Source organism: Ranitomeya imitator, chromosome 10, assembly GCF_032444005.1.
Source record: "Ranitomeya imitator isolate aRanImi1 chromosome 10, aRanImi1.pri, whole genome shotgun sequence".
Taxonomy (NCBI): Eukaryota; Metazoa; Chordata; class Amphibia; order Anura; family Dendrobatidae; genus Ranitomeya; species Ranitomeya imitator.
This window is the reverse complement of record NC_091291.1, coordinates 144,616,426-144,643,264: the sequence shown is the minus strand read 5'-3', so window position 1 is coordinate 144,643,264 and position 26,839 is coordinate 144,616,426. Positions and strand designations below refer to the sequence as shown.

Sequence of the window (26,839 nt, the reverse complement as noted above, 5' to 3'; positions counted from 1 at the left end):
TTGTTTTATTTTGGGAGATAACAAATGAAGATGAAGGTGAAGCTGCCGGTGACATCTGTCTGATGTTCAGCTCTGAAGCTGTGATTGAGGCTGCACGCCATTGATTCATGTGCGTCCTATACGTGCAGTAAAGGAGTGAGATAGGAAATCAGAGGCTTGTTTATAGGTTGTTTATCGGCAGCGAATGGCCGCTGTGAACTTTATCGTGCTGCCAGTCACTGTATTATGTACTGAATAATGGAGGCTGCAACATGAGGAAAAGTTCTCATTGGGCTATTAAATGGCTACAACATATTCCGCAAGTAATAAAGTATCATAAGGCAGAGTCTGGGGCTCCCTCAACTGTGACAAATGTGATGGACAGCGCCAGCGCCCAGCAGCTGAAGTTACCCAATTAAAACCTCAAATAAAACAGCGGTAATTAAAGTGCGCGCCGGCTCCGCTGCCATCCATCATCAGGGAATGTTTCCAGATCTACAATTCATACATTGTATCCACGTGACGGAAGCATCCAAATTCTAGTGATGGAGATCGTATGTCAGGAGACTATTGCAGACTATCAAAATTACCACATTTCAGGTCGATGTGAATACTTTACTGCCTAATGATGACAAAAGTATTCTCGGTGTGATACCTTTATTGGCTAACCAGCAAATAATATATGTGTGCAAGCTGTAAGAGCACAGAGACTCCTTCTTCCTCATTACAGGTCAAATAGAAGAGAAATCATAAACGCTCTGAGGGGCAGGAACGACATACAGAGATCCGAGCAGAGCTGCCTCCCCTGATTACTGGGGAATACAGAAACTCACCAACATGCTCTCATGGAAAAGTCCTACAATCACATTTCGGCCGGTCCTTCTCCATCAGGGACCGGAGCGTCTATCACATGACGGCTGGTCCTTCTTCAGGGACCGGAGTGTCTACCACATGACGGCTGCTCTTTCTCCATCAGGGACCGGAGCGTCTATCACATGACGGCTGCTCTTTCTCCATCAGGGACCGGAGTATCTATCACATGACAGCTGGTCCTTCTCCTTCAGGGACCGGAGTGTCTACCACATGACGGCTGCTCTTTCTCCATCAGGGACCGGAGTATCTATCACATGACGGCTGCTCTTTCTCCATCAGGGACCGGAGTATCTATCACATGACAGCTGGTCCTTCTCCTTCAGGGACCGGAGTGTCTACCACATGACGGCTGCTCTTTCTCCATCAGGGACCGGAGTATCTATCACATGACGGCTGCTCTTTCTCCATCAGGGACCGGAGTATCTATCACATGACAGCTGGTCCTTCTCCTTCAGGGACCGGAGCGTCTATCACATGACGGCTGCTCTTTCTCCATCAGGGACCGGAGCGTCTATCACATGACAGCTGGTCCTTCTCCACCAGGGCCCGGAGTGTCTACCACATGACGGCTGCTCTTTCTCCATCAGGGACCGGAGTATCTATCACATGACAGCTGCTCTTTCTCCATCAGGGACCGGAGTATCTATCACATGACGGCTGCTCTTTCTCCATCAGGGACCGGAGTATCTATCACATGACAGCTGGTCCTTCTCCTTCAGGGACCGGAGCGTCTATCACATGACGGCTGCTCTTTCTCCATCAGGGACCAGAGTATCTATCACATGACAGCTGGTCCTTCTCCTTCAGGGACCGGAGTATCTATCACATGACAGCTGGTCCTTCTCCTTCAGGGACCGGAGTGTCTACCACATGACGGCTGCTCTTTCTCCATCAGGGACCGGAGCATCTATCACATGACGGCTGCTCTTTCTCCATCAGGGACCGGAGCGTCTATCACATGACAGCTGGTCCTTCTCCACCAGGGCCCGGAGTGTCTACCACATGACGGCTGCTCTTTCTCCATCAGGGACCGGAGTATCTATCACATGACAGCTGCTCTTTCTCCATCAGGGACCGGAGTATCTATCACATGACAGCTGCTCTTTCTCCATCAGGGACCGGAGTATCTATCACATGACGGCTGCTCTTTCTCCATCAGGGACCGGAGTATCTATCACATGACAGCTGGTCCTTCTCCTTCAGGGACCGGAGCGTCTATCACATGACGGCTGCTCTTTCTCCATCAGGGACCAGAGTATCTATCACATGACAGCTGGTCCTTCTCCTTCAGGGACCGGAGTATCTATCACATGACAGCTGGTCCTTCTCCTTCAGGGACCGGAGCGTCTATCACATGACGGCTGCTCTTTCTCCATCAGGGACCAGAGTATCTATCACATGACAGCTGGTCCTTCTCCTTCAGGGACCAGAGTATCTATCACATGACAGCTGGTCCTTCTCCTTCAGGGACCGGAGCATCTATCACATGACAGCTGGTCCTTCTCCATCAGGGACCGGAGCGTCTATCACATGACGGCTGGTCATTCTCCATCAGGGACCGCAGCGTCTATCACATGACAGCTGGTCCTTCTCCATCAGGGACCGGAGTGTCTATCACATGACGGCTGGTCATTCTCGATCAGGGACCGGAGCGTCTATCACATGACGGCTGCTCTTTCTCCATCAGGGACCGAAGTGTCTATCACATGACGGCTGGTCCTTCCCCATCAGGGACTGGAGTATCTATCACATGACGGCTGCACTTTCTCCATCAGGGACCGGAGTGTCTATCACATGACGGCTGCTCTTTCTGCACTTTCTCCATCAGGGACCGGAGTGTCTATCACATGACGGCTGCTCTTTCTCCATCAGGGACCGGAGCATCTATCACATGACGGCTGCTCTTTCTCCATCAGGGAGCCTGACACAAAATAGGTATAATAAAATATGCCTTTAATATATATTATGGCAAACAATGGCACAGACAATGTGCACGTACTTGGAAGTGATAAATAGCACAAAAATTAACATATATATATTTCACAAGATATAGATAAAAATAGTAACAAAAAAACGGACAAAAAGGTAGAAAAAGGTTCAAAAATCACCATTGTTCGTTTTTTTCAGATGGTTGCATAATACCTTATATGATTTTTGAACCTTTTTCTACCTTTTGTCCGTTTTTTTGTTACGATTTTTATCTATATCTTGTAATATATATATATATATATATATATATATATATATATATATATATATATATATATATTTTTTTTTTTTTTTTTTTTTTTTGTGGTATTTATCACTTCCAAGTACGTGCACATTGTTTGTGCCATTGTTTGCCATAAAATATAGTAAAGGCATATTTTATTATACCTATTTTGTGTATATTGTTTTATATATTTACTATATATATTTTTTAACTCCTATATGGTGGTTTTTTGTTTGTTTTTTTCAATTGGGTTTAGGTCAGGGCTCCGGCTGGGCCGGTCAGGAATGGTCACAGAGTTGTTCTGAAGCCGCTCCTTTGTTATTTTAGCTGTGTGCTTAGGGTCATTGTCTTGTTGGAAGATGAGCCTTCGGCCAAGTCTGAGGTCCAGAACACTCTGGAAGAGGTTTTCATCCAGGATATCTCTGTACTTGCCCGCATTCATGTTTCCTTCAATGACAACCAGTCGTCCTGTCCCTGCAGCTGAAAAATACCCCCATAGCATGATGCTGCCACCACCATGTTTCACTGTTGGGATTGTATTGGGCAGGTGATGGGCAGTGCCTGGTTTTCTCCACAAATACCGCTTAGAATTATCACAACAAAGGTCTATCTTCATTTCATCAGACCAGAGAATCTTACTTCTCATAGTCTGGGAGTCCTTCATATGTTTTTTTTAGCAATCTATATGCGGGCTTTCATATGTCTTGCACTGAGGAGAGGCTTCCGTTGGGCCACTCTGCCATAAAGGCCCGACTGGTGGAGGCTGCAGTGATAGTTGACTTTGTGGAGCTTTCTCCCATCTCCCTACTGCATCTCTGGAGCTCAGCCATAGTGATCTTGGGGTTCTTCTTTACCTCTCTCATCAAGGCTCTTCTCCCACGATTGCTCAGTTTGGCTGGACGGCCAGGTCTAGGAAGACTTCTGGTGGTCCCAAACTCTTTCCATTTAAGGATTATGGAGGCCACTGTGCTCTTAGGAACCTTGAGTACTGCAGAAAATCTGCTGTAACCTTGGCCAGATCTGCGCCTTGCCACAATTCTGTCTCGGAGCTCCTTGGCCGGTTCCTTTGACCTCATGATTCTCATTTGGTCTGACATGCACTATGAGCTGTGAGTTCTTATATAGACAGTGTGCGCGTTTCCAAATCAAGTCCTATCAGTGTAATTACACACAGCTGGCCTCCAATGAAGGAGCAGAACCATCTCAAGGAGGATCACAAGAAATTGGACAGCATGGGACTTACTTATGAGTGTCTGAGCAAAGGGTCTGAATACTTATGACCATGTGATATTTCAGTTTTTCTTTTTTAATAATTTTGAAAAGATTTCTATATTTCTTTCTTTTTCAGCCAAGATGGGGTGCAGAGTGTACATTAATGTGAAAAAAATGAACTTTTTTGAATTTACCAAATGGCTGCAATGAAACAAAGAGTGACAAATTTATTAAAGAGGTCTGAATACTTTCTGTACCCAATGTAAATGCTTTTTTAAACCTTGTTTTCTCTCAATAATGTCATACAGTGCTGGGTAGGCAGGGAATTTGCTCATACATAGGAGAATGCGGCTGGGTTGGAGGGTGCAGGGGATCTGACAGCTTCTCTTTAACATTCAGACTCAAGCAATGGAACCATGCAAGTGTCAGAACACTTTTTCCAGTTTTTTTTCTTACCCGTGAAGATAAATTCCGCTTTTGTCACAATATAACTGATCTGGTCAGAATATTCAGAATATTAGAATTCCTGTTGACGCTGTGAGTGGCCCCACTTCATTGACAGTTCATTAACCCCTTACCGGCATCGGACGTACTATACCGATCGATGCCGGCTCCCCTGCTTTGATGCAGGGCTCCGCGGTGAGCCCGCACCAAAGCCGGGACATGTCAGCTGTTTTGAACAGCTGACATGTACCCGTAATAGGCGCGGGCAGAATCGTGATCTGCCCGCACCTATTAACTAGTTAAATGCCGCTGTCAAACGCAGACAGCGGCATTTAACTACCGCTTCCGGCCGGGCGGCCGGAAATGACGTCATCGCCGACCCCCGTCACATGATCGGGGGTCGGCAATGCTTGTGAATGGTAACCATAGAGGTCCTTGAGACCTTCTTGGTTACTGATTGCCCGTCGCTGTGAGCGCCACCCTGTGGACGGCGCTCACAGCACACGTGCAATTCTGCTACATAGCAGCGATCAGCAGATCGCTGCTATGTAGCAGAGGCGATCGTGCTATGCCTGCTTCTAGCCTCTCATGGAGGCTAATGAAGCATGGCAAAAGTTAAAAAAAAAAGTTTAAAAAAATGTGAAAAAAATAAAAAAAAAACATAAAAGTTTAAATCACCCCCCTTTCGCCCCAATCAAAATAAATCAATAAAAAAAATATCAAATCTACGCATATTTGGTATCGCCGCGCTCAGAATCGCCCGATCTATCAATTAAAAAAAAGTATTAACCTGATTGCTAAACAGCGCAGCGGGAAAAAAATTCGAAACGCCAGAATTACGTTTTTTTGGTCGCCACGACACTGCATTAAAATGCAATAACGGGCGATCAAAAGAACGTATCTGCACCGAAATGCTATCATTAAAAACGTCATCTCGGCACGCAAAAAATAAGCCCTCAGCCGACCCCAGATGATGAAAAATGGAGACGCTACGAGTATCGGAAAATGGCGCAATTTATTTTTAGCAAAGTTTGGAATTTTTTTTCACCACTTAGATAAAAAATAACCTAGTCATGTTTGGTGTCTATGAACTCGTACTGACCTGGAGAATCATAATGGCAGGTCATTTTTAGCATTTAGTGAACCTAGCAAAAAAGCCAAACAAAAAACCAATGTGGGATTGCACTTTTTTTTGCAATTTCACTGCACTTGGAATTTTTTTCCCGTTTTCTAGTACACGACATGCTAAAACCAATGATGTCGTTCAAAAGTACAACTCGTCCCGCAAAAAATATGCCCTCACATGGCCAAATTGACGGAAAAATAAAAAAGTTATGGCTCTGGGAAGGAGGGGAGCGAAAAACGAACACGGAAAAACGAAAAATCCCCCGGTCATGAAGGGGTTAAAGAGTCATAGTAACATAGTAACATAGTTAGTAAGGCCGAAAAAAGACATTTGTCCATCCAGTTCAGCCTATATTCCATCATAATAAATCCCCAGATCTACGTCCTTCTACAGAACCTAATAATTGTATGATACAATATTGTTCTGCTCCAGGAAGACATCCAGGCCTCTCTTGAACCCCTCGACTGAGTTCGCCATCACCACCTCCTCAGGCAAGCAATTCCAGATTCTCACTGCCCTAACAGTAAAGAATCCTCTTCTATGTTGGTGGAAAAACCTTCTCTCCTCCAGACGCAAAGACTGCCCCCTTGTGCATAAAGCAGTATTATTCAATAATGGCAACAAGGATCCTTCTCTCCTCTTTGCTCATTTAGAAAAGCTTAAAGAATACTGAAAATGTGAAGAGATTGCTAAACCCATCAAAATAAGTCTCACAAAAGTAAACATTTCTAGCTTCCTTTTCATCAATTTGTAGCATTTTGATCAAAATATACTATTGGTTTGACATATATTGTATTTGGGTTTAAGTTCATAATAAAAACAAAACATTTAGAATTTTCCTTAAAGTATTCCAATTTCAAGTTTTCAATCTCTTGACCGGAAAATCAAAGGTTTTGCAGGTGTCACAGCAACTGGCTAACATTTTTTTCCATGTTTTTAGGCCATGTTTATTCCATTGAAACAAAAATGATGTTACATAGTTTTATTTGTCTTTTTATGGTTCTAATAGTTGATTTAAAATCACATTAACGTTTAGCCCTAAAATTAATGTTGTCTGCCATTAAAAATAAGATCATGGGAGCAGAGAAAAAAAGTTGAAAGAAAGTTACAAACTATTCTTGCAGATTAAGCTCTCTATCAGTTTCTCAGTTGACTCATTCTGTACCCAGCAATATAAGGGGAACCAGAAACCTGGAAATGTCAGTTGATACAGCATTTGTAATAAAACACAATTTTAAAAAAACAATTTTAACGCAAGCAGGTTAGATTTTAAAAAAAACAACGCCCCTGAAGGTATTTACATCTTTCAACCAAAAAGGAACAGAGATAATATACAAATAAGAATACACCATAAACAGAAAGAGACATGACCCAAAAGATTTCCATCCAATGGGCATTAAAGTGCAGCTTTTTCTAAATAATAAATTAATATAATTCCACCAGTCACTCTACTTTGTGTGAAGTCTATAAAAATGTTGTCAACTTGAATATTGGAACCTGAGAAAGCTGAATGATGTCAGTAAGGCTGATATTGATGATCACCTGGTTCCCAGACTTATGACTGGATGAACTGCATCCACTATGGGAAGTAGTTCATGTATATCACATGTAGACTGAAGTTGTGGATCTTTTGTGCTCCAGACCATCATATGGTTATCAATCACAAAGCGGTCCATGAAGTCCTTATTAAAATTTACTGTAAACCAATTAAAAATGATTATTTTAGTATTTACAACCTTAGAAGTAAGTCAGATTGTGAATGATGTTTTGTTGGAGAAGTTTCTTTATTGCAATGGCTTCAAGGGGAATCTTATGTTGTGTTACCTGGAAAAATAGACAGAAACGAATGTTACAAAGCAGCACATTCACATAGTCAATTAAAAGACTTCCAAATACTGCTTTTTATGTACAAAATATACAGTACAGACCAAAAGTTTGGATACACCTTCTCATTTAAAGATTTTTCTGTATTTTCATGACTGACAATTGTACATTCACACTGAAGGATCAAAACTATGAATTAACACGTGGAATTATATACTTAACAAAAAAGCGTGAAACAACTGAAATTATGTCTTATATTCTAGGTTCTTCAAAGTAGCCACCTTTTGCATTGATGACTGCTTTGCACACGCTTGGCATTCTCTTGATGAGCTTCAAGAGGTAGTCACCGGGAATGGTCTTCACTTCACAGGTGTGCCCTGTCAGGTTTAATAAGTGGGATTTCTTGCCTTATAAATGGGGTTGGGACCATCAGTTGTGTTGTGCAGAAGTCTGGTGGATACACAGCTGATAGTCCTACTGAATAGACTGTTAGAATTTGTATTATGGCAAGAAAAAAGCAGCTAAGTAAAGAAAAACGAGTGGCCATCATTACTTTAAGAAATGAAGGTCAGTCAGTCCGAAAAATTGGGAAAACTTTGAAAGTGTCCCCAAGTGCAGTGGCAAAAACCATCAAGCGCTACAAAGAAACTGGCTCACATGAGGACCTCCCCAGGAAAGGAAGACCAAGAGTCACCTCTGCTTCTGAGGACAAGTTTAATCACCAGCCTCAGAAATGGCAGGTTAACAGCAGCTCAGATTAGAGACCAGGTCAATGCCGAGTTCTAGCAGCAGACACATCTCTACAACAACTGTTAAGAGGAGACTTTGTGCAGCAGGCCTTCATGGTAAAATAGCTGCTAGGAAACCACTGCTAAGGACAGGCAACAAGCAGAAGAGACTTATTTGGGCTAAAGAACACAAGGAATGGACATTAGACCAGTGGAAATCTGTGCTTTGGTCTGATGAGTCCAAATTTGAGATCTTTGGTTCCAACCACCGTGTCTTTGTGCGACGCAGAAAAGGTGAACGGATGGACTCTACATGCCTGGTTCCCACCGTGAAGCATGGAGGAGGAGGTGTGATGGTGTGGGGGGGCTTTGCTGGTGACACTGTTGGGAATTTATTCAAAATTGAAGGCATACAGAACCAGCATGGCTACCACAGCATCTTGCAGCGGAATGCTATTCCATCCGGTTTGCGTTTAGTTGGACCATCATTTATTTTTCAACAGGACAATGACCCCAAACACACCTCCAGACTGTGTAAGGGCTATTTGACCAACAAGGAGAGTGATGGGGGCTACGCCAGATGACCTGGCCTCCACAGTCACCAGACCTGAACCCAATCGAGATGGTTTGGGGTGAGCTGGACGCAAAGTGAAGGCAAAAGGGCCAACAAGTGCTAAGCATCTCTGGGAACTCCTTCAAGATTATTGGAAGACCATTTCTGGTGACTACCTCATGAAGCTCATCAAGAGAATGCCAAGAGTGTGCAAAGCAGTCATCAAAGTAAAAGGTGGCTACTTTGAAGAACCTAGAATATAAGACATAATTTCAGTTGTTTCACACTTTTTTTGTTATGTATATAATTCCACATGTGTTCATAGCTCAATTCATAGTTTTGATGCCTTCAGTGTGAATTTACAATTCTCATAGTCATGAAAATACTGAAAAATCTTTAAATGAGGTGTGTCCAAACTTTTGGTCCGTACTGTAAATATTGTAATACTGCCCCACAGTGCCTGAATATAACTACTATAATACTGCCCCAACGTGCCTGAATATAACTACTATAATACTGCCCCTATGTACAAGAATATAACTACTAGAATACTGCCCCTGTACCAGACTAGAACTACTATAATACTGCCCCTATGTACAAGAATATAACTACTATAATACTGCCCCTATGTACAAGAATATAACTACTAGAATACTGCCCCTGTACCAGAATATAACTACTAGAATACTGCTCCTATGTACAAGAATATAACTACTATAATACTGCCCCTATGTACAAGAATATAACTACTATAATACTGCCCCCTATGTACAAGAATATAACTACTATAATACTGCCCCTATGTACAAGAATATAACTACTATAATACTGCTCCCTATGTATAAGAATACTCCGCAATAGAAACAAAAATGCGAGCGGCACAGTCCCACATCCAACGATGCCACGAGACCAAAACACCCAGGGTCTGCCACTAGACGAAACTGATCCACACGCCGCTGACCCAGAACATCGGGTGCTCCTTCAGGGAAAAAGAAAACTTCTGTCCATATATCCAAGTAGAAAAAAGCTGAGGTCCCGTAGAAGCGCAGGCACAGCGCGAAACGGCCGTCGTCCTCCCCTGCTCACATGAGCTTCGGCTCCCTCTCCCCCGGCCATGAATTTTATCTGGAGTTGATATTAATAAAGAAGTGACCTTTGAAGACTGGTGAGTGCCCTATGTATAAGAATATAACTACTATAATACTGCCCATTTTTGCCAGAATATGGGTCACCCATGAGACCAGGCCTATAGTGGGATAGAGTTGTCCCTTTACCTCCATGTTTTTCAAGGTCAGGTTATCATAGTAGTGGAGATATTGAGTTTTATCACTTGGATATCCGAATCCTGCAATGTCAACCTGGTCACAGAAGTGAATGGCAAAGGATATGGCCATGATGCCGGTGGTGGGTATCTAGAATAAGAGGAGACAAGTAGTGAGCGCACTGCTGTCATGAGTCCTTCACATCCTCCTGTCAGTCACTTACCGGTTTGATTTTCTTGGTTGCAAGATTGTATTTCAGGAGTTCAATAGCAGCAACTTCCATGAAGTACGGGTTCAAGATTCGCAGGTTCTCAGGCTTCACTTTCCAGATTTTTGGTGGCGATCTCCAGAAACCCTTTTTAATCTGAAAAAATGAAGATATGAAGTCACGAAACATATTGACATGTCAACGTCCCCGCCTCCATGACAGAGACCGAATACTGCAGGGAACAATAAACTTAATTTTCTCCCTGCTGCATTTGGCTGTGTGCGGGCGCCAGGCAACATCATAACGCTGTAATCCTGCAGATTAACCTCATATCTGCAGGTTAGCAGCGTTATTTCTGGGGACAGGTTCCCATTAATGTTGCCGTCGCCTCTTGATGCCTAAACTAAAGGACCAGTTTTCTTCTCGTCTTTTCATCAGTTTTGATGGACGTCCACTTCCCAGTTATTTCACTGTTCTGACACATTTCTGCCCCTTCTTGATGACGTCTTCAGTGTCCATGATGGATCTAATGCTGGGGAAATCTTTGTACCTTCTCCTGACAACTTTCCACACTGAAATCCTTTGCTGTGTTGTCAGCTGCTCACAGACCAGAAAAAGTCAGGAAAATCCTCCGCGAGCAGCAACACTTTCTCTGCGGTTAATGAGCAGCGCTGTAATGACGGATGCCGAGCACTAACAACGTACCATGAGGGGGATGTGATCGGCTGATTCTGGACACAATCTCATCTCCTATTAAAGTCATGGCCAAAAGTATTGACACCCCTGCAATTGTCAGATAATACTCAGTTTCTTCCTGAAAATGATTGCAAACGCAAATTCTTTGGTATTATTATCTTCATTTAATTTGTCTTAAATGAAAAAACACAAGAGAATGAAGCAAAAAGCAAAACATTGATCATTTCACACAAAACTCCAAAAATGGGCCAGACAAAAGTATTGGCACCCTCAGCCTAATACTTGGTTGCACAACCTTTAGCCAAAATAACTGCGACCAACCGCTTCCGGTAACCATCAATGAGTTTCTTACAATGCTCGGCTGGAGTTTAGACCATTCTTCTTTGAATACAACTCCTACAGTAAATAATACATGAACAAATCAAATATCACCCCATATAACTACTAATACCTCCTCAAAAAAAGGGTGAAAGAATAGAATATACAAAACCAATATGGTAAAAATATATAAATTTTTATTAACCCCTTTCTGACCTTGGACGGGATAGTATGTTCGAGGTCAGAAGCCCTGCTTTGATGCGGGCTCCGGCGGTGAGCCCGCATCAAAGCCGGGACATGTCAGCTGTTTTGAACAGCTGACATGTGCCCATAATAGACGCGAGCAGAATCGCGATCTGCCCGCGCCTATTAACTAGTTAAATGCCGCTGTCAAACGCAGACAGCGGCATTTAACCACCACATCCGGCCGGGCGGCCAGAAAAGGCCCGTCACATGATCGGAGGTCGGCGATGCGTCTCCATTGTAACCATAGAGGTCCTTGAGACCTCTATGGTTACTGATCGCCGGTAGCTGTGAGCGCCACCCTGTGGTCGGCGCTCACAGCACACCTGCAATTCTGCTACATAGCAGCGAACAGCAGATCGCTGCTATGTAGCAGAGGCGATCGTGCTGTGCCTGCTTCTAGCCTCCCATGGAGGCTATTGAAGCATGGCAAAATTAAAAAAAAAAAAGTTAAAAAAAATTGTGAAAAAAATAAAAAAAAAAAAATATAAAAGTTTAAATCACCCCCCTTTCGCCCCAATCAAAATAAATCAATTAAAAAAAAAATCAAATCTACACATATTTGGTATTGCCGCGCTCAGAATCGCCCGTTCTATCAATTAAAAAAAGCATTAACCTGATCGCTAAACAGCGTAGCGAGAAAAAAATTCGAAACGCCAGAATTACGTTTTTTAGGTCGCCGCGACATTGCATTAAAATGCAATAACGGGTGATCAAAAGAACGTATCTGCACCAAAATGCTATCATTAAAAACGTCATCTCAGCACGCAAAAAATAAGCCCTCAACCGACGCCAGATCAGGAAAAATGGAAATGCTACGAGTATCGGAAAATGGCGCAATTTTTTTTTTTTAGCAAAGTTTGGAATTTTTTTTCACCACTTAGGTAACAAATAACCTAGTCATGTTAGGTGTCTATGAACTCGTACTGACCTGGAGAATCATAATGGCAGGTTAGTTTTAGCATTTAGTGAACCTAGCAAAAAAGCCAAACAAGTGTGGGATTGCACTTTTTTTGCAATTTCACCGCACTTGGAATTTTTTTCCCGTTTTCTAGTACACCACATGCTAAAACCAATGATGTCATTCAAAAGTACAACTCGTCCCGCAAAAAATAAGCCCTCACATGGCCAAACTGACGGAAAAAAAAAAAGTTATGACTCTGGGAAGGAGGGGAGTGAAAAATGAACACGGAAAAACGAAAAATCCCAAGGTCATGAAGGGGTTAAAAATAATGTTTAAAAAACACATTAAAAGAGGGGAAAAGAGAAAACACCAGGACAATGCAAAAAAAAAACCCATAGTGCAATAATTGGAGTGGGCTCATAGACATAATAATAAATAAGTAGAAGGGTACAAATGGTAAATCCTCTAACACATAGCCAACATCTATTTTGCAAACATGCATTCAAAGAGATTAAAATGAGGCAAAAAAGAGGGGAATGAGATAACACAAGTACCCTATAACATAAAACAGTCCATACCCAGTGATATCCTGCTAGCTCCATCGCACGTTTCGCCTGGACGTGGCTTTTTCAAGGAGTGGTTTTTTTTTGCATTGTCCTGGTGTTTTCTCTTTTCCCCTCTTTTAATGTGTTTTTTAAACATTATTTAATAAAATTTTATATATTTTTACCATATTGGTTTTGTATGTTCTATTCTTTCACCCTTTTTTTGAGGAGGTATTACCATTCTTCTTTCGCAAACTGCTCCAGGTCCCTGATATTTGAAGGCGCCTTCTCCAAACTGCCATTTTTAGATCTCTCCACAGGTGTTGTATGGGATTCAGGTCTGGACTCATTGCTGGCCACCTTAGAAGTCTCCAGTGCTTTCTCTCAAACCATTTTCTAGTGATTTTTGAAGTGTGTTTTGGGTCATTGTCCTGCTGGAAGACCCATGACCTCTGAGGGAGACCCAGCTTTCTCACACTGGGCCCTACATTATGCTGCAAAATTTGTTGGTAGTCTTCAGACTTCATAATGCCATGCACACGGTCAAGCAGTCCAGTGCCAGAGGCAGCAAAGCAACCCCAAAACATCAGGGAACCTCCGCCATTTTTGACTGTAGGGACCGTGTTCTTTTCTTTGAATGCCTCTTTTTTCTCCTGTAAACTCTATGTTGATGCCTTTGCCCAAAAAGCTCTACTTTTGTCTCATCTGACCAGAGAACATTCTTCCAAAACGTTTTAGGCTTTTTCAGGTAAGTTTTGGCAAACTCCAGCCTGGCTTTTTTATGTCTCGGGGTAAGAAGTGGGGTCTTCCTGGGTCTCCTACCATACAGTCCCTTATCATTCAGACGCCGACGGATAGTACGGGTTGACACTGTTGTACCCTCGGACTGCAGGGCAGCTTGAACTTGTTTGGATGTTAGTCGAGGTTCTTTATCCAACATCCGCACAATCTTGCGTTGAAATCTCTTGTCAATTTTTCTTTTCCGTCCACATCTAGGGAGGTTAGCCACAGTGCCATGGGCTTTACACTTCTTGATGACACTGCGCACGATAGACACAGGAACATTCAGGTCTTTGGAGATGGACTTGTAGCCTTCAGATTGCTCATGCTTCCTCACAATTTGGTTTCTCAAGTCCTCAGACTGTTCTTTGGTCTTCTTTCTTTTCTCCATGCTCAATGTGGTACACACAAGGACACAGGACAGAGGTTGAGTCAACTTTAATCCATGTCAACTGGCTGCAAGTGTGATTTAGTTATTGCCAACACCTGTTAGGTGCCACCGGTAAGTTACAGGTGCTGTTAATTACACTAATTACAGAAGCATCACATGATTTTTTTGAACAGTGCCAATACTTTTGTCCACCCCCTTTTTTATGTTTGGTGTGGAATTATATCCCATTTGGCTTTAGGGCAATTCTTTTTGTGTTTTTTCATTTAAGACAAATTAAATGAAGATAATAACAAAGAATTTGTGTTTGCAATCATTTTCAGGAAGAAACTGAGTATTATCTGACAGAATTGCAGGGGTGTCAATACTTTTGGCCATGACTGTATAAGAGGATGCGCACACTTATGCAACCACATTATTTTAATTTTACTATTTTTATTTTCTCTCTTAAAATAATTTCAGTTTGTTTCACAATGGATTTGTACAGATTGTGGCAACATTAAAGGAAAAAAGTAGTGAAATGATTACTTTTTGGTAGGATTGTTTTTTTTTTTACATTACAAAATACTGGCATTTTAACAAGGGTGTGTAGATTTTTTATATTCACTGTATGCACACGTGGTCAAAATTGTTGGCACCCCACATTTAGTGACATAAAAACCCACAATGGTCACAGAAATAACTTGAATCTGACAAAAGTAAAAATAAATAAAAGATCTATGAAAATGAACAAATGAAATTCAGACATTGCTTTTCAACCACGCTTCTACAGAACTTAAAAAAATAAAACTAATGAAATCGGCCTGGACAGAAATGATGGCACCCTGAAAATAGTGTGACAAAAGGGACATGTTAAATCGTGGTGTGTCCACTAACTAGCATCACAGGGGTCTACAATCCTGGAATCAGCGAGAGACAAGTATTCCAGGATATGCAGACACAGTATGGTGGTATTACTATATGCAGGTACAGTATGGTGGTATTACTATATGCTGAAACAGTATGGTGGTCTTACTATATCCAGGTACAGTATGATGGTATTGCTATTTGCAGGCACAGTATGGCGGCACTACTGTATTAAGACACCGTATGGTGCCCCTATATAGGTCTCTGCTTTGATGCGATCCCTGTAGTCCATGTATCAGGTGTGTGTTGGGGCCTTGTATGGTTGCAGCTCTATGTTTCACCCTACATAACGCACCGGCTTCTCATCATTCAGCATTGTTAACAACCATTTTAGGTCCAGACTCTTGAATGGAACCAGGACCATCAGTGTCTCTGGATTATTATCCAACGTCAGGTCGAAGTTTGCAGATTCTGGGTAAAACATGCGGATGGTGGTCTTACTGCCAACATCACTCTCATAATTATAGACTGGACCATTGTTCAACCTGTAGAAGACATAAAGAAATGGGATAAATCAGGTGATGCACAGTTCATGTATGGAGAACAGAACATAGAACAGGGACAATAAGGGCTCATTCCCACTTGTGTCCTCATCTGCATTTTTTTTTCCCAGCTCGGATCGGATCACGATCGGACTGGGAAAAAAATTGCAGCATGCTGCCATAGTAATCAGAAATCGGATCGCATCTTGCAGTAGAAGTCAATGGGTGGGAGGGAAAAAAATAAATCGCACAGAACTAACACCATGCACATGCTGTCCGATTTTTATGCACCGGTGTCCTTTGAAAAGCCGGCAATTCATATGCGGGTACAGTAAAATCACAGCGTGACTGATTAGAATAGATAGAATAGGTGCAATATATATATATATATATATATATTAGTGTATGCCTTTATATTTCATAAAGAGATAGAAGAATAGCCGGTAATTCAGGAGGAGGCGGAACGCGACCATCAGCTGCCCGGCTCTGACAGGCAAAGCCTGCATAAAGGTACCGCAGTCGCCGGCCACTACAGCACCTGGAGACCTCTCCCTGTCCCATGGGGAACAGGAAAGACACTGGCAGGTGGGAGGTCCTTTTAAACCTCTCTGTGTTTCCTGTTCCCCATTAGGGCAAAGAGACAACCTCCATATGCCGTCGTGGAAGGTGACTAGAGAAAAATAGCCCTGTACGCTGACGATGTGTTATTGTTTTAGGAAGATGCACAGGAGTCTCTGAGGGCCGCTATGAACAGTATTTCTAAATGTGGGGCTCTTTCCGGATTATCTATTAATTGGGAGAAGTCTGTGTTGTTGCCCGTGGACGCAGCAGCTCCTCTGACTCTTGACCCTGGGGTTCCCTTAAGAGTAGTACAGGAGTTTAAATATCTGGGCATCGTGGTTTCGGACAAAATAGAGGACTATGTGCGGCTCAACCTGACTCCTTTGCTTGCGAAGTTCCAGCAGAAGATTGGGGCTTGGAAGAAGCTATTTCTGTCGGTCGCACGCAGAGCCAATTTGATCAAAATGCTACTTATGCCTCAGCTCCTCTATATATTGCATAATGCTCCAGTGTGGCTGCCTCAGAGTAAATTTTATAGGATCAATACTCTATTTAGGGATTTAATCTGGAGGGGTGGACAGGCGCGCATCAAATTGGAACATCTGCAGAGGGCAAAGGAAGAGGGTGGTCTGGCGGTCCCCAATCCATGGATTTACTATATAGCATCTCAATGCCAGCACATGGTAGGTTGGGGAGAGCCAGAACCAAGCTCTTCAGCGGGAATAATTATTGAACACGCGGTAGGAAAGGGCCCATTGTTGGCCAGTCTTGAAGCAGGTAGATTCAGATTTAACCACCAAAAATTCCCAATGATCGCTATGATAGGGAAAGTATGGCAGAAAATTAGGCAATGGAGGGGAGTAACGGAATTTACGAGATATACGCCGATTTGGTTTGAACCTAGGTTGGCGGAGCTTAGGAGATTGCGGGGTTCGGTCAGTGGAGGCGCATTGCCATTTGGTTCGTGTCTCAGTTGATCGACCGGGATGTCATTAAAACATTCGAGACAGTTAGGACTGAGTTTCCTTTAACCCAGAAGTCATTCTTTCAGTACCTGCAGTTGAGACATGCCCTAAACTGTCAAAATGAGGTGTCGCGCGTGAATCTGCAGTCAGATAGCCTGTTGAATCTTATTGGACCTCGGATGAGTACCAGGGGGTTCATTACCTTGATGTACAGGGGTCTGATGGATACCTTTTTATTGAAGCATCCATTAAGGATTAAGGAAAAATGGGTGGCGGATGTGGGCCCCTTGTCGGAGTCCCAGTGGGAGTCCATACTTCAATATATCCCCAGGGCTTCCCTGAGTGAGGCTAAAAGGGTGTCACAGTTATACCTGGGGTATAGGGTGTACAGGACCCCGGCACGGATGAGGAAGGCAGGATTGAGAGGGGACTCAGTGTCCCAGGTGTGGTGAGGAAGGCGCCGATCTGCTACATATGATGTGGTCGTGTGCTCGCCTCCAACCCTTTTGGGTGAAGGTGCTTAACTTGATCCAGGAGGTGACAGGAGTAGATGTGGTGCGTAACCCGCTGACCGGCCTTCTGGGCTGTATGGATGATATTGCTACGGATGAATGTGGAAGGCTGACTATCGCAAGATTGTTGTATGCTGCGAGAAAGCTTATCGCATTGCATTGGTTGGATGAAAAACCGCCAGGGAAAAAGGAATTTATCAACAAGATAAATTTTATTGTCCTTACGGAAAGAAACATACACAGTAAGAGAGGTCAGAATACAAAATTTGAAAATGTGTGGGGTGGATGGATCACCCATGTGTGGCGTCTGTTGAGTTACTGCAAAGTAGAATGGGTGTCGTTTAGTTGATTTTGGAGGGACTCCTTCATGTACAGGTGAGTTTTTGTATAGCTTCTTATCTTTTCTCAAGAGGTGATGTTGTTAGATGGTATTATCGGATAATGGGCAAGAGATTGGGGGGAGGGAGAGGGGGGTTGGTGAGGGGGTAAGGGTGTTGTTTCGTAAAATGAAAATGTATTGTCAGGTCATGTATCTAACGTACGGTACTTGTCTGGAAATTATATCGGACTGTGTTACTGGCGTTTCATATGCTTTAATAAAAAATACATTATTAAAAAAAAAAAAAACATGCAGAATAGTTTTATATATAGATGTCAGTGACAAATCCAATTAGTGTGTGTGTGCGCAAATTTAAAAGATTATTTTTTGGGAAAGAAATGGCGTGGGCTCCTGCTCAATTTTCGGAACCAGCAAAGGGAAAGCCAGTGCCTGGGGGCAGATATTAACAGCCTAGGAAGAGGCCATGGATATTGCCCCGGCTGAAAACATCAGCGCCCAGCTGCCCCAGGAAAGGCGCATCTCTAAGATATGCCAATTCTGGCACTAAGCCTCGCTCTTCCCAGTTGCCCTATAGTGGTGGCAAGTGGGGTAATAGTTCTGGGGTTGATGTCCCCTTTGTATTGTAAGGTGACATCAAGCCCACGGCTTAGTACTGGAGAGGTGTCAATAAGACACCTATCTATTACTAATCCTATAGTTGTTACATGAAAAATAAAGACACAGCCAGAATAAAGTATTTTAATTAAATAAAACACAACACATTTTTCCCATCTTTATTGTACTCCTAATCCATGCGACGCCCTCGATCTCCTGTAACAAAAATAACAAACCAACAATATACCTTACCTGTCCATCATTGTGTCCCACGTCGTAATCCACATCTGGGGTATATATCACCACCACCTGAGGTGCCGCCTCACCTCCACCTGAGTTGCCGCCTAACAACCACCAGAGCAGCCACCTCACCACCGCCAGAGCTGCCGACTCACCACCACCAGAACTGCTGCCTCACCACCACCAGAGCTGCCACCTCACCACCGCCAGAGCTGCCGACTCACCACCACCCGAGCTGCTGAACCCCCGACCTTCTGTCTCTTCCCCTTTATCCCATAGAATGTACGGTAAGTCCGCAAGCACAGGGTCCTCTCCCCTCTGTACTAGTCTGTCATTGTAAATTTGTTTACTGTAAACGATATCTATAACTCTGTACATAACCCCTTTCTCAAGTACAGCACCATGGAATTAATGGTGCTATATAAATAAATAATAATAATAATATACAGTTTTCAACCATGACGGTGCCAAGATGCGACCGCCCCGGCTGAAAAACACTGGTGAATGAGGAGATGCTGCCAGTGCAGCTCCAGTGACTAGCGATGCCGCCAATGAAGATGTGCTGCCTCACAGCCTGACCTGCGCTGAACTCTGGGGCGTGGGAAAATGAACTGGCATTACACTCCTTCGATTCTCCTGCATCAAAATCGGACCGATTTTAAATCACTAGTAAGTCTCCAGCCTAAAAGCTTAACTCCTCATATGAAAAAACGATTCTAAAGTTTTGTATTTGTTTTTGTCACTTGCAGTACCTGTTCCTACAACTGTCCCATAGCCATAGACCTCAAGGCAACAGCGCCACACTCACTTGTACAATATAATTGCTCTAGATCACAGCCCCCCCAGAAGCAGCGAGCTCGTCTGTGATCAGCCGCTATGGGGCTGCCATATACTATTGAGATGGGAGTTCATGTGACATTCCTTTAATTCAGTAAGACCCCCGCTGACCCTCATACCTCCCGGAACCTGCTATCTTCTCAGTCGTCTCCTCATTTAATGTTGTAACTCAGTGAGGGATATAGGAGCAGCGTAGTGGGTGCGTGAGGGATAGTGGAGCAGTGGGTACGTGAGGGATATAGCAGTGGAGCAGTGGGTACGTGAGGGATATAGGAGTGGAGCAGTGGGTACGTGAGGGATATAGGAGTGGCGCAGTGGGTACGTGAGGGATATAGGAGTGGCGCAGTGGGTACGTGAGGGATATAGGAGTGGCGCAGTGGGTGTGTGAGGGATATAGCAGTGGAGCAGTGGGTACGTGAGGGATATAGGAGTGGAGCAGTGGGTGTGTGAGGGATATAGCAGTGGAGCAGTGGGTGTGTGAGGGATATAGGAGTGGAGCAGTGGGTGTGTGAGGGATATAGCAGTGGCACAGTGGGTGCGTGAGGAATATAGCAGTGGAGCAGTGGGTGTGTGAGGGATATAGCAGTGGAGCAGTGGGTGTGTGAGGGATATAGCAGTGGCACAGTGGGTGCGTGAGGAATATAGCAGTGGCACAGTGGGTGCGTGAGGAATATAGGAGTGGAGCAGTGGGTGTGTGAGGGATATAGGAGTGGAGCAGTGGGTGCGTGAGGGATATAGCAGTGGAGCAGTGGGTGTGTGAGGGATATAGGAGTGGCGCAGTGGGTGCGTGAGGCATATAAAAGTGGCACAGTGGGTGCGTGAGGCATATAAAAGTGGCACAGTGGGTGCGTGAGGGATATAGGAGTGGAGCAGTGGGTGCGTGAGGGATATAGGAGTGGCGCAGTGGGAGCGTGAGGGATATAGGATATAGGAGTGGAGCAGTGGGTGCGTGAGGCATATAGGAGTGGCGCAGTGGGTGCATGAGGCATATAGAAGTGGCGCAGTGGGAGCGCGAGGCATATAGGAATGGCGCAGTGGGAGCGTGAGGGATATAGGAGTGGCGCGGTGGGAGCGTGAAGGATATAGGAGTGGAGCAGTGGGTGCGTGAGGCATATAGGAGTGGCGCATTGGGTGCGTGAGGCATATGAGTGGCGCAGTGGGAGCATGAAGGATATAGGAGTGGAGCAGTGGGTGCGTGAGGCATATAGGAGTGGCGCAGTGGGTGCGTGAGGCATATAGGAGTGGCGCAGTGGGAGCGAGAGGCATATAGGAGTGGCGCAGTGGGTGTGTGAGGAATACAGGGGTGGAACAGTGGGAGCGTGAGGCATATAGGAGTGGCGCAGTGGGTGTGAGGAATACAGGAGTGGAACAGTGGGTGCATCAGGGATATAGGAGTGGCGCAGTGTGTGCGTGAGGAGTACAGGAGTGGAGCAGTGGGTGCGTGAGGGATATAGGAGTGGCACAGTGGGTGCGTGAGGAATACAGGAGTGGAACAGTGGGTGCGTGAGGAATACAGGAGTGGAACAGTGGGTGCGTGAGGAATACAGGAGTGGTGCAGTGGGTGCGTGAGGGATATAGGAGTGGCGCAGTGGGTGCGTGAGGGATATAGGAGTGGCACAGTGGTTGCGTGAGGAATATAGGAGTGGCGCAGTGGGTGCGTGAGGAATATAGGAGTGGCGCAGTGGGTGTGTGTTATATAACCCCGAGATACAGATTCAATCCTGGGGTTCGGTAGGTGCCGTCTGTATAATGAAGGCTTCCGAGTCTATAAAGGTTTAATGAGCACGAGCAACAAACAATGTAACATTATAGATAATATAATAAATCACAAAAAAAAAAAGAATCACAAAACACCAAAGCAAGGAAGCCGCGGCTCACCTGATGACCACGTCATACTGGTCGATGACGTCACCCAGAGAACTGTTCTTTAATTGATATCCGTTCCCGACAACCACACAGCGACGACACTGCAGACTGAATGCGGAAGGAAACATGAATATACACCCTTCATATACAGAAGTGTATACAGTGTTGGGTTGGGGGACCAAAGACCCTCCGCGCACATTACTCTGCTACTGTACCTAGAGAATCATGTGCATTGTGCCATCCACTGCTCATATAGGGGCGAGGGCCCACCGGGGGATTCACGGCTCCGCAGTGGGCTGGTCCGAGCCTGACTCTAAACACTTATCTGCAGCGGAGCAGAATCTATCTATATAATCATCTAAGGGGTACTTCCATCTGTTTGTCTGTCTGTAATGGAAATCCCGCGTCGCTGATTGGTCGCGGCCTACTGGCCGCGACCAATCAGCGACATGCTTAGTCCAGCCGCGAATTGGCCCCTCCCTACTCTCCTCCAGTCAGTGACCCCTTCCTACGCCCCTCCAGTCAGCGCCAGTGTGTCGCCCCATCCCGGACCAACCTTTTACTATTGATGCTGGCTATGCAGCATTAATAGTAAAAAGATATGTTAAAAATGATTTTTTTTTTAAAATGGTGCCATTTTCACCTTCCGTTGTCCACCGATGCCCGCTATGCTGTCGCCAGCTTCTGTTCCCAGTGATGCATTGCGAAATTACCCAGATGACTTAGAGGTCTTGCGAGACCGCTAAGTCATCTGGGAAATTTTGCAATGCATCACTGGAAACGGAAGCTGGCGGCAGCATCGTGCGCATCGGGACAGCTTTGGTTGACCCCGAAGGGTGATTATACAAGTATTTTTTATTTGAATTTTTTTCTTTTAACAGGGATATGGTGCCCCCACTGCTAGATACTACGTGGACTGTGCTATATACTACGTAGGCTGTGCTATATATTACGTGGGCTGTATTATATACTACGTAGGCTGTGCTATATATTACGTGGCCTATGCCATATACTACGTAGGCTGTGCTATATATTACGTGGCCTGTGCCATATACTACGTAGGCTGTGCTATATATTGCGTGGGCTGTGTTATATACTACGTAGGCTGTGCTATATATTACGTGGCCTGTGCCATATACTACGTAGGCTGTGCTATATATTACGTGGCCTGTGCCATATACTACGTAGGCTGTGCTATATATTACGTGGCCTGTGCCATATACTACGTAGGCTGTGCTATATATTACGTGGCCTGTGCCATATACTACGTAGGCTGTGCTATATATTACGTGGGCTGTGTTATATACTATGTGGCTGTGCTATAAATTACGTGGGCTGTGTTATATACTACGTGGCTGCTATATACCACTATACATATTCTAGAATACCAGAAGCGTTAGAATCGGGCTACAATCTAGTATCACATAACAAGCTCAGTCGAGGGGTTCAAGAGAGGCCTGGATGTCTTCCTGGAGCAGAACAATATTGTATCATACAATTATTAGGTTCTGTAGAAGGACGTAGATCTGGGTATTTATTATGATGGAATATAGGCTGAACTGGATGGACAAATGTCTTTTTTCGGCCTTACTAACTATGTTACTATGTAAGCTGACTCTCCCACTGAGGCGCTTGGGGTCAGTTCTCAGAGCAACCACTAGGGGGCGACAAAGACTGGAGAATGTGCAGCACATGGGCACCAGGCTGAGCTAGGCTCACACTCAGGTTTATGATGGATTTATTCCATTATATCACACCAACATATTTTGCAGCGCAGAAAACATGAGTGATCGCTCTTTACCTGTCGATCATCTGCGGTACATGGAAATGTTTAGTGAGCGCCAGCGTCTGCATCAGCAGCAGCTCTAGATAAAGGAATCACAAGGTCAACATACAAGGGCCACATAATAGAGCCATACAGTGTATATATGTAACATAGTACTGCCATCATACAGGGGCCATATAATAGTGCCATACATGATACACATGTAACATAGTACTGGCTGCCATCATACAGGGGCCACATAATAGTGCCATACATTATACATATGTAACATAGTACTGCCATCATACAGGGGCCACATAATAGTGCCATACATTATACATATGTAACAGAGTACTGTCGCCATACAGGGGCCACATAATAGTGCCATACAGTGTACATATGTAACATAGTACTGCCATCATACAGGGGCCACATAATAGTGCCATACAGTGTACATATGTAACATAGTACTGCCGCCATACAGGTGCCACATAATAGTGCCATACAGTGTACATATGTAACATAGTACTGCCATCATACAGGGGCCACATAATAGTGCCATACAGTGTACATATGTAACATAGTACTGCCATCATACAGGGGCCACATAATAGTGCCATACAGTGTACATATGTAACATAGTACTGCCGCCATACAGGTGCCACATAATAGTGCCATACAGTGTACATAAGTAACAGAGTACTGCCATCATACAGGGGCAACATAATAGTGCCATACAGTGTACATATGTAACATAGTACTGCCATCATACAGGGGCAACATAATAGTGCCATACATTATACATATGTAACATAGTACTGCCATCATACAGGGGCCACATAATAGTGCCATACAGTGTACATATGTAACAGAGTACTGCCATCATACAGGGGCCACATAATAGTGCCATACAGTGTACATATGTAACATAGTACTGCCGCCATACAGAGACCACATAATAATGCCATACAGTGTACATATGTAACATAGTACTGCCATCATACAGGGGCAACATAATAGTGCCATACATTATACATATGTAACATAGTACTGGCTGCCATCATACAGGGGCCACATAATAGTGCCATACATTATACATATGTAACATAGTACTGCCATCATACAGGGGCCACATAATAGTGCCATACAGTGTACATATGTAACATAGTACTGCCGCCATACAGAGACCACATAATAGTGCCATACAGTGTACATATGTAACATAGTACTGCCATCATACAGGGGCCACATAATAGTGCCATACAGTGTACATATGTAACATAGTACTGCCGCCATACAGGTGCCACATAATAGTGCCATACATTATACATATGTAACATAGTACTGCCATCATACAGGGGCAACATAATAGTGCCATACAGTGTACATATGTAACAGAGTACTGCCATCATACAGGTGCCACATAATAGTGCCATACAGTGTACATAAGTAACAGAGTACTGCCATCATACAGGTGCCACATAATAGTGCCATACAGTGTACATATGTAACAGAGTACTGCCGCCATACAGGTGCCACATAATAGTGCCATACAGTGTACATAAGTAACAGAGTACTGCCATCATACAGGGGCCACATAATAGTGCCATACAGTGTACATATGTAACAGAGTACTGCCATCATACAGGGGCCACATAATAGTGCCATACAGTGTACATATGTAACATAGTACTGCCATCATACAGGGGCCACATAATAGTGCCATACAGTGTACATATGTAACATAGTACTGCCGCCATACAGGGGCCACATAATAGTGCCATACAGTGTACATATGTAACATAGTACTGCCATGATACAGGGGCCACATAATAGTGCCATACATTATACATATGTAACATAGTACTGCCATCATACAGGTGCCACATAATAGTGCCATACAGTGTACATAAGTAACAGAGTACTGCCATCATACAGGGGCCACATAATAGTGCCATACAGTGTACATATGTAACATAGTACTGCCGCCATACAGGGGCCACATAATAGTGCCATACATTATACATATGTAACAGAGTACTGCCATCATACAGGGGCAACATAATAGTGCCATACATTATACATATGTACCATAGTACTGCCATGATACAGGGGCCACATAATAGTGCCATACAGTGTACATATGTAACATAGTACTGCCGCCATACAGGGGCCACATAATAGTGCCATACAGTGTACATATGTAACATAGTACTGCCATGATACAGGGGCCACATAATAGTGCCATACAGTGTACATATGTAACATAGTACTGCCATGATACAGGGGCCACATAATAGTGCCATACATTATACATATGTAACAGAGTACTGCCATCATACAGGGGCCACATAATAGTGCCATACAGTGTACATATGTAACATAGTACTGCCATGATACAGGGGCCACATAATAGTGCCATACATTATACATATGTAACATAGTACTGCCATCATACAGGGGCCACATAATAGTGCCATACAGTGTACATAAGTAACATAGTACTGCCATGATACAGGGGCCACATAATAGTGCCATACAGTGTACATATGTAACATAGTACTGCCATGATACAGGGGCCACATAATAGTGCCATACATTATACATATGTAACAGAGTACTGCCATCATACAGGGGCAACATAATAGTGCCATACATTATACATATGTAACATAATACTGCCATGATACAGGGGCCACATAATAGTGCCATACAGTGTACATATGTAACATAGTACTGCCGCCATACAGGGGCCACATAATAGTGCCATACAGTGTACATATGTAACATAGTACTGCCATGATACAGGGGCCACATAATAGTGCCATACAGTGTACATATGTAACATAGTACTGCCATGATACAGGGGCCACATAATAGTGCCATACATTATACATATGTAACAGAGTACTGCCATCATACAGGGGCCACATAATATTGCCATACAGTGTACATATGTAACATAGTACTGCCATGATACAGGGGCCACATAATAGTGCCATACAGTGTACATATGTAACATAGTACTGCCATGATACAGGGGCCACATAATAGTGCCATACATTATACATATGTAACATAGTACTGCCATGATACAGGGGCCACATAATAGTGCCATACAGTGTACATATGTAACATAGTACTGCCGCCATACAGGGGCCACATAATAGTGCCATACATTATACATATGTAACATAGTACTGCCATCATACAGGGGCCACATAATAGTGCCATACAGTGTACATATGTAACATAGTACTGCCATCATACAGGGGCCACATAATAGTGCCATACAGTGTACATATGTAACATAGTACTGCCATCATACAGGGGCCACATAATAGTGCCATACAGTGTACATATGTAACATAGTACTGCCATCATACAGGGGCCACATAATAGTGCCATACAGTGTACATATGTAACATAGTACTGCCGCCATACAGGGGCCACATAGTATATATACAGTGTACATA

General features: G+C 43.8%; 1 protein-coding gene across 3 annotated transcripts in view; it reads right to left on the bottom strand.

Annotated features, from left to right (window-relative positions):
• The window catches only part of LOC138652032 (CMP-N-acetylneuraminate-beta-galactosamide-alpha-2,3-sialyltransferase 4-like), a 175,280-nt gene that overhangs the window by 127,054 nt on the left and 21,387 nt on the right, over window positions 1-26,839 (bottom strand). For 2 of the 3 annotated variants that reach the window (XM_069742738.1, XM_069742739.1), the window contains exons 6-11: window positions 23,400-23,463; window positions 21,611-21,706; window positions 15,497-15,686; window positions 10,437-10,577; window positions 10,226-10,363; window positions 7,583-7,670 (exon numbers count right to left, since the gene is read on the bottom strand). In XM_069742738.1, the coding sequence (XP_069598839.1) occupies window positions 7,584-7,670; window positions 10,226-10,363; window positions 10,437-10,577; window positions 15,497-15,686; window positions 21,611-21,706; window positions 23,400-23,463 (716 nt within the window). In that variant the 3' untranslated portion in view covers window position 7,583. Of the gene's footprint in view, window positions 1-6,813; window positions 7,671-10,225; window positions 10,364-10,436; window positions 10,578-15,496; window positions 15,687-21,610; window positions 21,707-23,399; window positions 23,464-26,839 lie in introns of those variants that run through there. The other variant, XM_069742737.1, reaches the window with a different exon arrangement.